This window comes from Cricetulus griseus, chromosome 6 (assembly GCF_003668045.3).
Source record: "Cricetulus griseus strain 17A/GY chromosome 6, alternate assembly CriGri-PICRH-1.0, whole genome shotgun sequence".
Classification (NCBI taxonomy): Eukaryota; Metazoa; Chordata; class Mammalia; order Rodentia; family Cricetidae; genus Cricetulus; species Cricetulus griseus.
The window spans coordinates 53251561-53268763 of record NC_048599.1 but is presented as its reverse complement, the minus strand read 5'-3'; the positions used below and the strand labels follow the sequence as shown (position 1 = coordinate 53268763).

The 17203-nt window shown below is 44.8% G+C and overlaps 1 protein-coding gene across 1 annotated transcript in view; it reads right to left on the bottom strand.

Moving 5' to 3' along the window:
- Positions 1-1031: 1031 nt before the first annotated feature.
- The window catches only part of Fbn1 (fibrillin 1), a 217741-nt gene continuing 201569 nt past the window's right edge, over positions 1032-17203 (bottom strand). Inside the window, exons 59-67 of the mRNA XM_027421965.2 lie at positions 16853-17059; positions 15646-15771; positions 15348-15470; positions 12362-12478; positions 11989-12117; positions 11022-11141; positions 6671-6902; positions 3549-3723; positions 1032-2404 (exon numbers count right to left, since the gene is read on the bottom strand). Of these exons, the coding sequence (XP_027277766.1) occupies positions 2015-2404; positions 3549-3723; positions 6671-6902; positions 11022-11141; positions 11989-12117; positions 12362-12478; positions 15348-15470; positions 15646-15771; positions 16853-17059 (1619 nt within the window). The 3' untranslated portion in view covers positions 1032-2014. The remainder of the gene's footprint in view (positions 2405-3548; positions 3724-6670; positions 6903-11021; positions 11142-11988; positions 12118-12361; positions 12479-15347; positions 15471-15645; positions 15772-16852; positions 17060-17203) is intronic.

Genomic DNA, 17203 nt, shown 5'->3' with positions numbered 1-17203 from the left:
CCAACAACAATGAACTCCATAAGATACCTGTGGGTGTTAAATGGGCGCCAGCACCCTTGTCTAACCTAGCTGAACTGAATGCATTGCAAGGAAACCCATCTTCCCAATGGGTAGCTTTCTTGTTAGGAAGAGATGTGTTTAAACTGGGGCTTATAGCAGTTGACACTAGTTTTGCCTTCTGGAAAAGCAAAGATGGTAGCCTACTCCCCTGGTTTTAGCCTAAGGCTTCCAAGAATTGGAGAGGACTTTCCCATGGCTTGGAAAATTCCACTCTCATCCTCCCTTCATGTAACAAGCTTAATTCATCTTATTTTCACTACCACAAGCTGTTTTGCTGGCCCGAGGGATTTAAAAATTTTTTTCTCCTATTAACTGAATGAGATTAACAGTTAAATATTGGATATTGCATTTTAAATAAACCAGCATTTTTCAAGTTAGGACATTTGAAAACCAAAACTTGCAGCTTTCTGTTGGATTCCATTTGACATCAGCTCTCTGTAATTAGTCTAGCACTGACCAACAACAGATGTGCAGGGGGAAAGATGGAACACCTTGCCAATGCTATGTACTTGGGGGGAGAGGGCACAAAGTTCAAATGCTCTAAGAGAATGACTGAATTTTATATTTGGGGGTTCTTTTTTTTTTTGGTTTTTCGAGACAGGGTTTCTCTGTGTAGCTTTGGAGCCTATCCTGGCACTCGCTCTGGAGACCAGGCTGGCCTCGAACTCACAGAGATCCACCTGCCTCTGCCTCCCGAGTGTGGGATTAAAGGCGTGTGCCACCAACGCCCGGCATATTTGGGGGTTCTTAAATCTGGGAGTTTAGAAGTCACAAGATTAATTAGGTCACATTTTAGAAATGATGCTGCAATCTATTTTCTTCCTAGTAAGTCAGATAAGAAACCAAGCATTCACGATTACAGTATACACACACTTAATCTGTAATCACTAATCAAAGAACCAGCTGAAGACACGAGTTCTTCTGGTGCTTATACTACATGCCCATAGAAGCCACAGATAACAGACCAAGGATACTTTAAACCCAGGAGACTTTATTTTTCCTCCAGAAAGGCCCTCACCCCCAGCCTCAAATTCACACAAGAACACAAAAACCAAAGAGTAAACTAAAAAAGGGAGGGAGGGTAGGATCACTTTATTGTGACATTATGACATTAACCCCTTGTTGACAGGAATGATTGAGAGTGACTTTGGCATATTGCACATGCGGTGTGATGTAGGGTGCACTGGTGATCCTCTGGTGGCTGAGGCTGCTTCCTCGTCTTCCCCAACCTCAGTGCACAAGTGGGCCAGTCACAGATTCCACTACCACTTGGTGTAGACATTTAACAAGTCTTTGGTCTTAATAAGCACCATTACAAACCCTCACATTAAGGGCTTTATTATCTAGTTTATAAATGTTTCAATGATAAAAATAACACGATTACAGTATACACACACTTAATTTACATGTAATGTATTATACTCATAAGTGAGATAAGCTACTGAACTAACTTTGGTTGATTGAAATGAATGAAGTATCTGAACTGAATACTTGGCAATTTGGTTTCTAACTTGTGTACTTATTACAGTGCATCAATAAATCTATTTTGAGAATTTACTAGCACCAAATAGACATCATAATCGGCCAACCTACTACTTGCACTTGGAGAAGCAACATTTCGAAAGGTGAAAACAAACGGAACAACCCATCAATTGGAAACACGTTCCTGTTCAGCAGCTGGAAAGGCCAACCTCGGTGGATACTCATGTCCCAGTTTTCAGGAATCAACACGTATGGCAAGGTAGCTGAGCTGCTACTCATGAGAAGCCTGAGAAAGTGGTTGTTTGAACTAGGGTCATCACTGTACCTTGATGTCATTCAAGAAGAGTGCTTGTTTATACAGATCGCCTGGGTGAGTGATTGTACCATGCTGTGAAGGTCTGGTTTGGGGAAAATAGAATTCTACCTACCTAAAGTTGCTTTCATTTTAATTATTTGGTCTCTGGGTGGTAAATTAATGAAGCAGGATCTGAATTTTCATCTTCAGGTTGTCGCCCAGTTCTCCGCTGAGGTAGTCTTTGTCATGCCTGTCTTCTAACTGATTAAGTTCTTTCTTTTTATAAAGTGGAGTACTGCTGATTTGCAAGGAGTAGGTCCCGGCCACTGCCTTCTTCTTCGTGAAGTGGAGGTAGCTGACTCCTTCTTTCTGGTTGATTTTAAAGAAGCCATCTTCATTTCCAGACTCAATCAAGTATCTGTTATGGTTCGTCAGAGTCGTGAGGGCTGGCAGGAGCTCTAAGATTCGGACCTTGTGGTTGATGTGGGAAATATTGAAAGCAAAGCTAGCTGGTTTCTCCACATCCCAACTCTCGAGGCTCACGTTGGCTTCCATCTCAGACCCATCCTGGAAAGACACATGGTAATGCCTTAAATCCAACTAAATAAGTTCTTTGGTTCTCATACTAAAGAAAAAGCCATTCAAGTCTCGGTACAAATAAAACTTTCTGCCCATGCCATATATGCTATGCTGAAAATGCACTCTTTGTTTAAATCACAAATGTGCTTTCAAAGAATTAAATTGATGGCAGGAAGAAAGTCAGGTTGAAATCATTTGTATTGGGGGAGGGGAGGGCTCTCGGTAGGTCTCAAAGTATGGTCCCTGAACCAGCAGTTTTAGCATCACCTGGAAACCATTAGACATGCAAATTCTTAGCCCCTCCCAGACCTGTTGAATTAGAATCCCTGGGGCTCTTCCCAGCAATCCATCCTAACAAGCCTTCTGGGTGACTCAGACACGGAGAGTTTTTTGAAGCACTGTTCATAGATTTTCTTTCCAAAGACTTATTTCCCAAACCACAGCAGGTGGATCGCACCACTGACACTCAGACTCAGAACTTGTCTACTTCAATTTTGCTCACTGACACACAAATCATCCGGTTGGAAGGACACACCTATGGACCTTCTTCCTGGCTGTGATGAGCTGTTAAGGTTTGTGCTTTTCTGCTTGCCTCTTTGGGACCACATAGGTTAAATGCTCCCGGCCTGGAGCCAGAAGAGCTGGGTGAATGATGCACTTCTGACTACATAGCATCATATGTTGCTGCTCAGCATCCAAGTTCCCACACACTCCCTGTGGCTCTTTTTCCGTGGAGGAGAGCCTCTAGTTTCTAGACCTTGGCTTCCCTGTGTGGGGAGCACTGTGCACGCATGCCATTCTGCCCACTTGCTGTCCTTGACTTCAGACCTTGTCCTTTCTGCAGACACTGGGTGGACATTTGCCTTTCTTCTTGGTGAGACAGAGGAAATGAGCAAGCTCGTGAAAACCTTTCAAACTGCCATTCTCAAAAGGCAGCCTAAATAAATAAATAAAATAAAATAAAACGATTCTCCCCCTCCAAGCCCCATAGCCTCTGGTAAAATATTGCTAGAGCCAGGAGAATGACTGGACTTCCTGTCTGGGGAGATTGTTCACACTTCAGGGTGTCCTTGGAGGAAAACACAGGCACCCAAGAGCTGTTACATATCGACAAAGAGAGACTCCAGCGTACCTGGATGTCCGAGGCATCTGTTTCGTTTGTGCTTCTCCGTTTCCTGCCTCGTTTGGGGTAGCCATTGATCTTACACTCATAGCAGGCTTCCGGGGACAGTGAATTGTCATCCATCTCACCACTGGCAGGTGGCTCTGGTCCTCCTCTGCCCATGCCCATTCCAGAAACACAATGCCTATGGCAGAGAGGAGTATACAGGCAGTTTTCATCAGAATCAATAGCTCTGATGGGCAGCCTCCTGGATGCCCAGCCTGAGTCTCCCGGCTAGTAACATCCCATTGTCCACTGGACAACCATTTGCTTCTAAGAATCATACAAATGCCCTCTGTCGTTGAGCTCCAAAATACCCAGTTCCCTGAGTACAGAGTCCTTCCTCTCAAGACCCTGGTTTGTATACTTCCTGTCCTTTCATCTCCCAGCCAACTGGCACAAACCTTTCAGTACTCTGTAGGGCGGGGCACACTGAAAACTGAAGATTAAGGGCGAAAGAGCTCATGTGACTTGGTGGGTCACTGAAACATGTCTTCTTTTATTATGAAGCAGGCCCCATGAGAGTAAGGACGCGCCCCTGCCAGTTGCACCTTTCGGAGACAGCAGTGAGTAGGCAGGTTGGCCATCTCTGGGGCCTCTTTCCTGGACAGCATATTTTTTTCTATACTGTGACCTTGATTTTTATGTTTTAATTTTTAAAATCAGCATGTAGTATGTCAGATACCATATCATGTATTATGGACAAAGTGCATTTTAGTGGCTTGCTTTCTCCCATGTCTCCCGCCCCGCCCTCCTGCTGCTACCTCTGCTCCTGCTAGTCCTCCACCCCAGTCTTTTACCTTTTCATGTCCTATGTTTCTGTTTCAGGTCTATGTCCTAACCACTGCCTTCACCACCACTTCTGCCCCCTGCTGGCTCAAGAGGGTATTGAGCAGTTTGGCATGCTCTTCCTGGGGTTCTTATAATCCACTTCTTGTCCTGTTCCACTGCCACCACCATGACTCTGCAACCCATCTCCTAAGCAATCACAGTTTACTCTTGCAGATGTTACTGCAGCAGGAAGAGAAGTCTAGGTGGTTACTGAGGGTTGGTATGGTACTGCAAGTATGTACAATAATGTACAATACATTCTCTCTCTCTGTCTTTCTCTCTGTCTCTCTCTGTCTCTCCAGGGTTTCTCTGAATAACAGTTCTGGATGTCCTGGAACTCACTTTGTAGACCAGGCTGGTTTTGAATTCATGGAAATCCACTTGTCTCTGCCTCCAAAGTGCTGGGATTAAAGGTATGAGCCACCAACACCTGGGTATACAATATATTCTCTCACACAGAATGAGTTGGTGCCGAGCTTGCCCAACTGTGGGAAACGGTTGAATTTCAAATAACTTAAAACCACTAAGGCCTTTGGGTTTGACTCTTGTGAAGGCGGATAAACAAACCCGTACCCAAGAGAGATCTAATCCTTGTTTCTTTGCTTTTCAGTTATCAAAGCCAAGTTATAGACTGAGTCTCACTCAATGTCTGATTTGTTTTTGTCAGACTCCCTGTCTAAATGTGTTGAGAACCTAGGAATTATCCCAAAACAACCTTTATTAAGGGGGGGGGTTAAAGTTCACTCGAGTGACATCACAGAGAGGCCAAAGCTGTTATAAAGGGTGAATTTCTACCACGAAATGCACATCAGTCCCTACTAAACTGCTTCTCTGTGATGGCTGAGCCAGTCTTTACAGCTCATTTCCTTGTTGGTCCACAGATTTCCAAACACAACACCAAGTTCCTGGCTATCTGCTGTTTCTGGCTACACTTTAGCACTTTTTTCTATTTCCTAGGCTCTTCCTAAGTGCATATATTTCTTTTCCTCTTCAGCCAGCAGCATGGAACATAGCTAAGCAAGGAGGAGGATGAGGAGGGAAATGTCCGTCCTGTGCATCCAAACACAGGATGGTTCCAGGAAGCAAGCCCCGGTCTGCAGGCTTGCTTTCTTTCTCAGAACTTCCCGCCAGTATTTCCTTGTCCCAGGAGCACCACTTAGAAGAAATGTGACTACAAAATCCCATTGGCAAAGAGTCAGTTTGGAGTGTCACAATTTTTTTTTTTCCGGCTGGGAAAAATGGTTCTGGCATTAAACTGTAAAAAAATAAAAGAGTCAGTTGGGAGCCAGACAGACATCTGGGAATTTGGGTCCTTCTGCTGGCATTCCGAGAGCTTCCCACGAAGCATTCTTCTACCTTGACACTTATACAGACTGGAATAAGTCCCTGAAAGCCAGTGTCATAGGCTCTAGGACCACTGGGTTCATGTTTGGTATAAGTGTGTGAGTGTGTGAGTGTGTGTGTGTGTGTGTGTGTGTGTGTGTGTGTGTGTGAGAGAGAGAGAGAGAGAGAGAGAGAGAGAGAGAGAGAGAGAGAGAGAGAGAGAGAGGAGTTAATTAAGAAATTAAGATTCATGAGCTAGAGGTACACTCAGGTCATTAGGAAGACCTCAACTTTAAAAACTTACTAAAACTTTAAGGCACTGAAAATAAAACAGTGTTCCTTCTCTGCCCCATACACTAACATACATATTCACATCATTTGGTAAAATATTCTACTTGGAAATTACAGTTAATTATTCCAACTCATACTTAATGTGCCTTTTGATCATTTCTAATGTAAATTCAAGAGTGAAGGGCAAAAGATGCCTTAAAAACTGTAAAAGATCTCCAGTAAAAGGTATCTGTTTGGCTTCACCTGATGGAAACTAGAAAAGAAAGCCCTGTCAGCCAAGAGAGAGTCCAGTATGCTCCCTCAGGAGGTGGCTCAGGTGTGTGAGGTGGGCCCAACTCTGAGTGGACAGACACAGCAGTCTGTTCTTAGTGAAACCAATTGCTTCTCAGCAGGATGTAAGATTAAGAACATGAAGCAGAGAAGTCGTACACAGAGATATGCACAGTGTAGCTGCACTGTTGGGTTTTCTATGAGTTTCTAGAAATCCAGATATACTCCTTACAGATGCTCCTCTCAAACTTTCCTGGGGCTAACTGGAATGAAGCTGATGGTTAGAGAAAATACGCTTCTCTAGTAGGGCATGCAGTTATGTAGACGTGCAAATTTGGAAAGTCATTAACCAAGGGGGCAGGAAGAGAAATACTTACCCTTGGCCTATTCGGAAGTACCCTGGAGGACAGCCGCACAGGTAGCCACCCTCAGTATTGGAGCAGCCATAACTGCAGGGGGCCTGTGACGAGCCACACTCATTGATGTCTTGGCAGCCTCCGCTGAACTGTTCATACTGGAAGCCAGTGGGACACATGCACTTGTAACTCCCCAGGGTGTTGTGGCAGGAGGCTCCCCCACAGACATGTGCACTCAAGCATTCGTTTTCATCTGCAGCAAAAACAAGAAAACACTACATGGATGATGTTTGCCATACACTTCCAAGGAGGATTTTGGGTCATGTTCCTCATGACTGACCAGTTGGCCTATAGGTAGGTTGTAGGTCGGTAGGTCGGTCGGTCTCAGGGAGAGAAAGCAGGCCTGTAGCCAGGGTGGGAGAGAACAAGAGAAAAAGCTGTGGAGCTGGAGGGAGCCTCTTGCCACACTGAATATGGCAGAAGAGGTCAAATGTACCTAGCGGAGAGCACCCAAGACAGCACTGTGAGGTGCCTGGGACTCCAGTTTTCACTGAAAACCAGAGCTGGCAGGTTCTGCTCCGTGTGAGGCAGGACCACAGCTATAATTTGGGGTTTAGGGCAGGTGGGAAGGGACCATACAGTTATCCGTGTTCCTGCTTCACAAGTGTCTGCAAGATGGATATCTCCGTAGCAGAGAGCCACCACTTCTGCACACGCTGCCCGTGGGCCTTCCTGGTGCAGGGTGTGAGGGGCCAGAGAAGGTTGATGGCCTACAGGGGAGTCCACCTCATTTGTACCTCCTTTTCAAAAAGTCTGCCAAGGCCTCCAGGTGCCCATGCTTAGGCTAAGTCATACCTCCTGGTATGCCCGCTTTCTCTCTGAGTGCCTATTCAAACCAGCTGTGGCTCCAGCGTCTGAGCCATGACCAAAGCTAAGTGTGGCCGGAAGAGATTCCATGCAGACTTTTCAGACAGTAATGGGAAATCTAGGGCAGGGCAGCCTACCCATAGGAGTCTGCACAGTCTGGAGGGAGGAGATAGAAAAATAGAATAACTCTTTAAAATTTTTTAAAGAAAATTGTATTCATATATGTACATCTGTATGCCACATGCATGCAGTGCCTATGGAGGCCACAAGAGGGCTCTAGATCCCCTAGAACTGCTGTTATAGATGGTTGTGAGCCACAGTGTGGGTGCTGGGAATCGAACCCAGGTCCTCTGGAAGAGCAGCCAGAAGGTCTTAGCCACTGAACCATTTCTTCAGCCCCGTAAATCTAACTTTCAAGAACTTCAGTTCAAATGAAGAAAACCATGGCTTTCTCATTATTTCAGTCTACATACTTTTGAAATCTCTAATATTCTTCCCTAGACCTGCCATTGGAGGGCATGCTGGGAACTTGCAGTTCAGGTATTTTCAGAACTATGGTACTCTCTCTGGAGTGTGGCCTTCATTCCTCTGTGGATGGCTGCTTCCGGTGGAAGCACAGAGGGAAAGTGTAGGGGAAGCTGTAGCCACACCTACTTAGGGGCTGGCTACAGGTGTGCCTGACCACGCTTGCGAGGGCGTGGTCAGGGTGACATAGTGTGACTGCGTTTTCTCTTTCGCTTTCTCTTTTGGGCTTGCGTACAGACTGCTGCCACGCAGGCTGGCTAGGTCGCTCTGTAAGTAAGGCTTTTCCCTATTAAATACCCTTATATTTCTACCTGACTCCGTATTGGTAATTTCCCACTATAAGAAAGGAGCGCTCGCTGGAGCGGTACAGGATAGACAGGATGTGGGCGGGTTTCACATTCATTTACGTAAACCTCTCTCCCATCCCATGGGCTTTAGGAAGCTTCTCTAGGACTTTACACAGAGCAGCAGCCAAGCCAGGTCTATCTGACTGCAGGGACCATGTCCTTTATACCATGTAGAAAATTGTGTTTCTTCTCTCCTGTAATTAACTTACCTCTTTGTTCAGAGAGAACAATGCTCTTTTTCTTCAAATTCTCTAAATAACTAACTTTCAAAGACGTGTTTATTGTATGTACATGCATGTACACGCAAGAGAGAGTGTCATGGTACATGTATAGAGGGACAGAAGACAACGTGTGGGAGTCTGTTCTTTCCTTCCACTCTGAGGATTCTCCAGACTGAATTCTTGGCATCAGCATTGGCAGAAACTGCCTTTATGCACTGAGCCAACTCAGCGGTCCTCAAATACTTACTTAAATTGGTGTATATTCATTGCACACAGTGATGATACTAATAAATACACTGTCATCCAAGTGTATTGCACAGTTCCACCATACCCACCGCCCTATACCATCTCCCGTCTCTACTTCTGTTCCCTTTCTTTTCCCAGATAATCTTTCTGCAACTTTCATGCCATGTGGTTGAAGCTAGCAAATAGGTGTGTGGAAGTGGAAGGCCTGGGGACTTTGCTAATACAAATACTTAGCATCATGTGTGTCTGTGTGTCTAGCATTATTCATGCATATGGACCATTCCTCCATTCTTTCCTCCCTCTCTCCAGTTACTAGCCTGACTTTTCCTATTTGAAGATTCTCTAAATCCAAACACCTCAAATCTCCATCCAAGGTCCCTCAGGCTACAGGGGTCCTAAAACAGAAAAATCAAATATAATGCTGTCTGCATTATTTTCCTTACTTTAAACAAGGAATGAAGTATTGGTGTCTATAGACACCAATGGAAGCCATAAGCACCAGCCCATATGTTAAGCAAGGAGTAAAGAGCTGAGGGGGTTTACTTAAGTAGGAGAATCTGGGATGATCATTTTCTCTTGTCCCTGTATGGCCCCCTCCATCCTCTCCATCTGCTCTCAGCCCCCACAAAACCAATCTGTGTGGAGCATCAGAGCCTCTGATCTCTTGTTCTTCAAATGGGTTGGCTCATGGGACCAGACTAACATGCCATGAGGAATGGGTAGATATAGGGCAAAACCTGTTCATCTGTAGCTAGATTTATTTTGTTTTTTGCTAACAGGCACAAAGTGGGTCGACATTAGAGGAAGGGAAGTAAATTCATCACACACACACACACACACACACACACACACACACACACACACACACACACGATACTTGCAAATACTAACTCTTATCTTCTCTGACAGTGGACTATCAAGGAAGAGACCGAGTGCCTCTTGGTATGGAAGTTGAATTGACTTGTTCTGGAAGGGAAGAGGAGTTTCTCTCTGAGGCAGATGCCAAACTGGAGAGTCTCCAATAGTCTTTTTAACCTCAGGTCTCTCTCTGGGCTTCTGTAAGCATCCATTGTGGTGGGGAACTCCCCTCCCTTTTCATAGAGTTTTCCATTTTATTTTACTTCTGATAACATTTAATAAACATTTAAATTCATATTGCTCATCTGGGTTGGGGCAGCAGATGAGCAGTCATCAGTGTCTGCAGCCTGAGGACAACATGCTCACACCCTCAGCCTTTGCCTTCTGCAAGCACAGTGGTTTGCTTGACGTGCACTTCTGGTCCCTTCCATCCCGTTTACCCTGAACAACACACTCTACACGGAATTTAATTTCCTATCCTTCTCAACATCTTGATTTATTCTTCTCTTTGGAATTTTTATTGGTGAGAGTTTCCCCCTTTTATATAAAAAAGGGAAATTCTAATTAATTAAGATATCAGTTAAAGCCCCTGGAAAACCACTCCTTAGGACGGATTAAAACCCACCACCCTCACCTGTGGCACCAGGGCCACACACTGCAAGTTAGTGGTGGTGGTAGCAGTTGCCGGTAGAAAAGCCCCAATAGGGTAGGCTTTCTTGGATTGCTTTTTGGAGGGCCAGATGGGTTCTGCTCCAGCTGAGAACTGAAATCTGCTATTTGCTTCCAGAAAGGAATTGGAGTTAATAGCCCCTGACCCCTAACTCAACCACCGGGACGAGTGAACGTCTGACAAGCTGTGAGTGGCACCCAGGTGGGGCAGGTCCAAGAGATCTTGCTCTGTATAGAGACACACTGGGGAGCCCATTCCAGATAACTTTATTCTCATTCTAGATAACTTTATTTCTTAAGAGTTCTGAGCCCCATTTGGGATTTGGGGCCAACAAGGGCCCCAAACTCCTTCTAGCTTCTTAATTGACTTATTATGACCGGACCATGATCTTCCTGGGAACAAAAATCTTCAAGGAACTAGATATTGTAGAGAGATCCGCAGTGTGGGGGTGCTAATAGTGCAGTGGACAAGGAAGGCTAACGGTGTCAAGGAAGGCTAAGGGCATTTCATCCCAGCTATTCCCAAAGCATCTTCGTCAGTGGGCTGTTGTTGGCTCAGTAACCTTACTTCAGAGGGAAGGCGCCCGCTCTGTGAGGAGCCAGCAACCAGGCCTCTTCTAAGGACAAGGAGCTACTTGCCTACACACTGGTTCCACTGGTAGTGCTGGAGGTAGCCCTGGGGGCAGCTACACCTGTAGCCTCCGATGATGTTCTGGCAGCCGTGCTGACAACGGTGGTTGCCCTCGCACTCGTCCACATCTGTAAGAGAAGCAGAACCTCCTGTGAGCCACGCCTGCCACCGTCTCTCAGGCCTCTGAAGCCTCATCCATCTGCCTGTGAAGCTAAAAGGCAATGCCAGAAATAAAACTTTCTCCTAAGAAACGGTTCTAGCAAAATATCCAGAATATCTACATTAATATTCTGAGATTCCTGGTAAAGTCTACAGATAAACATGATGTCAGTTCACCACAAAACGTTGTCCGGTAGCTCTGGGAACTATCTGTTTGCTTATTTGTACTGGAATTAGAGATCAAGAAATATCAATAAGGAAATAAAATCCTAAGAATTAAAATTTAAACATTTAATTATGCATTTGTAGAAGAGTTACTTCCTACACATATTGTCTATGTTGCAGCAACCTCAGGGCTCTGGCCCCAAATGTCAGAAGTCAAGGTACGTTTGCTGAGATATTCCTACTATGTTAGATGGTTAACTAAACAGTCCTGATCTACACGGAAGACGCGTGTGTCATCATTACAAGCAAGATGAGAATACAGATGCGTTTCTAAAACCGGGGACCTGTGTGAGTAGCCCATCTTCAATCAGCTGCTCTCCTTGCTCAGAGCCTTTTATCTCTTTTATGTATTTTGCCTTTTTGTTTGCTTATTTATTTTTTATTTTTGGCTGACCTCCAACTTGTGGCAACTTCGACAACATAATCTCTTGTGGCAATCTTCTTGCCTCTGCCTCTCAAGTGCTAGGATTACAGACGCATACCACCACACCCAGAACAGATACTAGTTTTTACAATTCACAGAAGTTGAGGGTCACACAGGCCACCTCTGCACAGAGCGTCTAGCTGGCTGCAGCTGAGGTCTGTACCTACCTTCACAGCTGGCACCACTCTGGTCGAGTGAGAATCCCCGCTGGCATTCACAAGTGAAGCTTCCTGGAGTGTTCTGGCAAACACCCTTGGACCCACACAGGTTGATGTCAGATGTGCACTCATTGTTATCTGGGAGGAGCATGGGACAAGAAAGGGAGTGACAATTCCCACAGCTGCTTTGTATTGTTTGGAAGGAAAAGAGGGGTTGACCCGGAGAAGTCCAAAATCGGGTCCATTACTTTACACCATGTGTTCACAGGACAACACATGCACCCCACATGCTGAACATGGTGTCCTGTTATCTGACAGCCGAGCTAGTAGAGTCTCTTAGAGGATCAGCCGTGCTCCAACACAGGGCTTCCTTCCTACTTACCAATGCAGGCAGTGTGGTGCTGGGTAAAGCCAGGAGGGCATTTGCATGTGAAGCCACCGATGGTGTTAACACACAGGAACTGGCAGTTATGCTGCTTGGTTGCACACTCATCAAGATCTGCAAGAAAGTGTAAGGCAGAATTCAAGTTCGTGCTGAACGTGCGAGGACAGGAAGCATCTCTATGCCCTGAAGGACTCCAGGGCAGCAGTCACAGCAAAGGGCTGGCAAGAAGGCAGCTGATGGACTCAGAAAGTGAGGAGAAAGTAGCTCTATGGGATCTAAGGACTAGCAGTTCCCTTCAGTCAAAGAAATGTAGGAATTTCTCTACAAATTTATTTGAACAACATTCTAAATGCTTAACTGAATTGCAAAATGAAGTAAAAACTCATTCTAAACATTTTCCATGGCAGCGGAAAGATCTAAGGGAAGATGTCAAAGGAAATGTGGAGGCTGGAAATGTACTTGTTCCTTTAGTTCAGGGTTTCTCAACCTGTGGGTTGCGACCTTCTGGGGACAGAATGACCCTTTCACAGGGGTCACCTAAGACCATCGGAAAACACATGCATTTACATTAGGATTCATAATGGTTCAGTATGATTCATAACAGTAGCAAAATTACAGTTATGAAGTAGCAATGAAAGTAATTTTGGGGGATCACCACAACATGGGGTCACAGCATTAGGAAGGCTGAGAACCCCTGCTGTAATTCCTTTCTGTTGCATTTAGAGTAAACTTTCATATGAGGTAATCAGTTTGACTTCTTTGGTTAGCAGTTTTTTCTTTGAATAAAATAAAATTGAACAACTAGGTAAGAAAACAAAATCCAGTTTTGATGAACTAAAAGCAACAACAACAAAACCCCTTTGCCTATACTATTGACCCAACACTATTTTTCATCTCAGGACAATCTCCCTCTTTATTAGAGACTTTCTTCACAGCCTTAGCTTCTGGGCTCACTTCAAGATCCAAAAGTATTTAAAAATATATTAAGAGCTACCAAGGATGTTGGACCTGAGGGATAGTTTTTAAATGCCTTGGAAATCAAGAGAGTTTTATCACAAATTTAACCCCTCCACCAAGGCGCAAGTGATGTTAGATTTGCTAGGGGCTGCCTCTGCTCCACATCGCCTTTCTGGCTGGAACGACACCTGTCCTAACCGGAGAGGACTTTCCGTGTCCATCCCAGCATGGAGAACCCTCAGATGGAGCCTTTCTTGAACTCCGAGAAGGCTGACTTCTACAGCTGAGAGGTCGACTGATGGCGGCTTCTCTCAGAACCACATGGCCCTCCCCACTGGAACCTGCTGCTGGTGAAGGGACAGTGCCAGTCACTCACAGAGTAGCTGTCTGTTCCACTAATGTGAACCATTCAATCCAGCAACACCTGCTGCTCTCATGCTCAAGAAAGTCTTCTATCTTCATCCCTTTTCTTTTTATTAAAGTCAACAACATATCGCTGTACAAATTAATTGGGGTTTCCCTGTGTTATTTCCGTACTTGCAGGAGTCTTGCGATGATCTCTTCTCTTACCTGCCCCCTTTATCTGGCGAGTGGAAGATACTGGTCCCACCCCCCTCAGGGCCTCCCTTCTAGCTGTTTGATTCTCAGAGTCAACAGGACACATATCTCACACTTCCACATACATCAGATGCAGACAAACTCAGATTTTATAGACTAAGGAGAGAGAGGAGCTTATGATGCAAAGACTCTGAATGTAACAGCCCGATCACCATCTGCATCGGAGCTGCTGTGGCCACTTGCAAGTAACCCACAGAGGGTAGAAGAATGTCACTAGACCTTCAGCCATTCCCTCCTATACCTCCTTCTGCTCAGTCACATGTGGACACCAGAGTTATACAGAGTGGGGAGGGCTCACTGAATGTGTAGCTGTGGAGAAGTCACTGCCCATGCTGTGGTGAGTTTTCAGCATTGCACCGCCACAGATCACAGAGGTGTAGATTTGTTTTGTTTCCAATTGAATACAAGAAGAGATATTTCCCTTGAATATGTTTCTTCATTTGTATGAATAAATTCTTGCTCTGATTCCTAGTCATACACTTCCCAGACTCACGGTGATCATGGATGAAGACCATGTTTCAAATCAATGAGCAAGTCCTGGGATCAGCGACTTCTTCCCCAGCTACAGGGTGACCTGGGACCAAGTCTGCATAGGAGAGCCTCTGAAGTTTTTATTTAATAAGAGGCTTAGAACCAAATATATACTCAGCACGTTTTGAAAAGGTAATTTCTAGTTGAGGAGAGATTTCTGCAGTGTTTGGATGTTTCTCAATTCCATGTCCCCCTCAGAGGAGCTCTTAGAAGGCATGGTGGCTTTATTTTGCAAACTTACAATCTATCTCAGTGGTTCTCAACCTTCTTAATGCTGCAACCCTTTAATATGGTTCCTTATGTTGTGGTGACCCCCAGCCATACATTTATTTTCATTACTATTTACTGTTATGAATCATTATGTAAATATCTGAGATGCAGGATATTTGATATATGATCTGCAAAGGGGTCAAGACCCACAGGTTGAGAACCACTGATTAGATAGATAGATAGATAGATAGATAGATAGATAGATAGATGGATAGAAACTGAAACACCAGTTTAATTGATCAGACACACCTCTGAGATCATGGCATGAAGACCTCCTAGACTACACCATTGTTGAACAGACAGTGAATAAATGAAGCAAATGGGGAAAGGAGTCGGGGTCAACTGGGAATCAGCCTCACCAGAGCCTTGGAGAGTTGGTACCAAAGAGCCCCTCATGGATGTCATCCACAATGCTCATGGGTATTGAGCAAGGATAGCTGCTGCTACTAGCCTTCAGCAGCCTCCCTGGCCTCAGGTTAACCCCAGTCCTCAGGGATCCACTTTCTACAAGGCACTAAGCCCAGGGAAGCAAGTCTTGCAGCTTATTTCCAGATTATCCACAGGCATAACAAATGGCAGGTGGGTGGATGAAGCCAAAGCCCCTCACCTTTGCAGCTCCTTCCATCCTCTTGCAGAATATAGCCTTTCGGGCAGGAGCACTGGTAACTCCCTTCTGTGTTTTTGCATATAAAATTGCAGGGTTTGGGAGCCTGGTTGCACTCATTCAGATCTGTGATCAAAGAGAGACAGAGAGTAAAAGTCCACTTAAAAGACTTGCAGAATGCTCAGTGTCCACACCTATAAACTCTGGGAAGCCTTTGATCATTGCCTCATAATTTTCTATTAAGTATAGATGCATTGTAGATGTTTAGTGTGGAATAAAGCATTAAAAACAAAGTACCTACCTACACAGGCAGTCCCTGCTATATCCGGCGTGTAGCCAGTTTTACAGATGCAATGATATGACCCTCTGTCATTGACACACTCCCCGTTTCTGCAAACATCGTGAATAACCTTGCATTCATCAATATCTAGGATAGATATAAATCACAGTAATAAGTACATTAAAATATATAACAGGCAACATTGAGTGTAAAATTTTATAGACAATGTTACTATATTATGGACTAAAAGGACACCCTTATTCATGTCTCCATCACAGACAGAAAGGCTTGGTCAGTGTGCAGTGATGGCATTCATGCTACTCCCCTCCACCTCTTGACCCAGCTAGCACAGGGCACCAACAAAAGCAACTTGCACGAGTTATCAGCCCTTCATTGCCTAACAGTCATCTAGTACCGACAAATGGGTGTGCCTGACCCTGTTCACCATGTGGTACAAGTAAGCATTTTGTCGTCACTGGTCTTGGGAAATGAGTCTTCCACCATCTCCTTTCAGCATCCCCCGAGAAGCAGGGATTCTTTTCGGTAACTATCTTCTCTGGCCCTTTCTTCCTTTATAGTCCCAGTTTCTTTCTTTATTTTGCCATCAGTCACATCTTCCCAAGACAAAGATAATTTTTTTCTTTTCTTTTTGCTTCTAATCCCTCCCACCACTCCCTGGAGTACAACAGAGCACCAACAGACTCTCTTCCCAGTCCTTCAATGAACTAAAACCCAACGGTGATCACTGTTGCTAAAAGTGGGAATCACATGGGGCTCGAAGATCTTCAGAATTTCCTCAGACGCCTCACCGGCCTACACTCACATTTAGATTTCTAGTTGAAAGCAGCCTGTGCATTCCAAACGCAAGTGTTCACTCCTCGCACACCAGCAGATTTGTGCTTCTTTGATACAATACATCTTGGCTAATTTTGAGTTAAAATGAATTCTGGTGGAGTGGAACTAAATGACCATTTGTTTCATGTTACTTTTAAGATTTTTAAATGATAAGCTGTCTTATAGCAGATTTCTGCTTGACCCTTGCAATTCAGAGGCAAGGATCCAAGCAACCCAAACTTAGTCAACTAGACCAAGGACACTTGCAAATGCCCTGCATGTTGACAGCACTAGAAGAAAGGATTCCTGTTATCTCAATCACACAGACAAGATAAACTTACATCGTCGATTCCACATTTTTGCACCTTTTGTCAACAACAACAAAATGAAGTACCTGCTCCGTTGGTCATGAATCCTCGGCCATGTGGACACAGTTTCTTATAAGCCACAGTGCCCTCGAAAGGGCAGATCTCACACTGGGGACCCCAGCCTCTCCCTCCATCACAACAGCACTCGGACTTGGTGACGGGGTTCCTGTTGCTTGAGCCAATCTGGCACATGTTTTGTAGGACCTCTGTGAAGCAGTACCCTTCCCGGTTGTCTGGAAGAGACATTCCATGGCAAAGAGGAATTGAGAGACTTTCCTGAATATAGGGGATATTAGGAATTTGGTCGGATATAAAAAGGATGTAACACTTTACCCTGGGTGAAGAGGAGCGAGAAGGAAAAGCTGGAAACAGCAGGG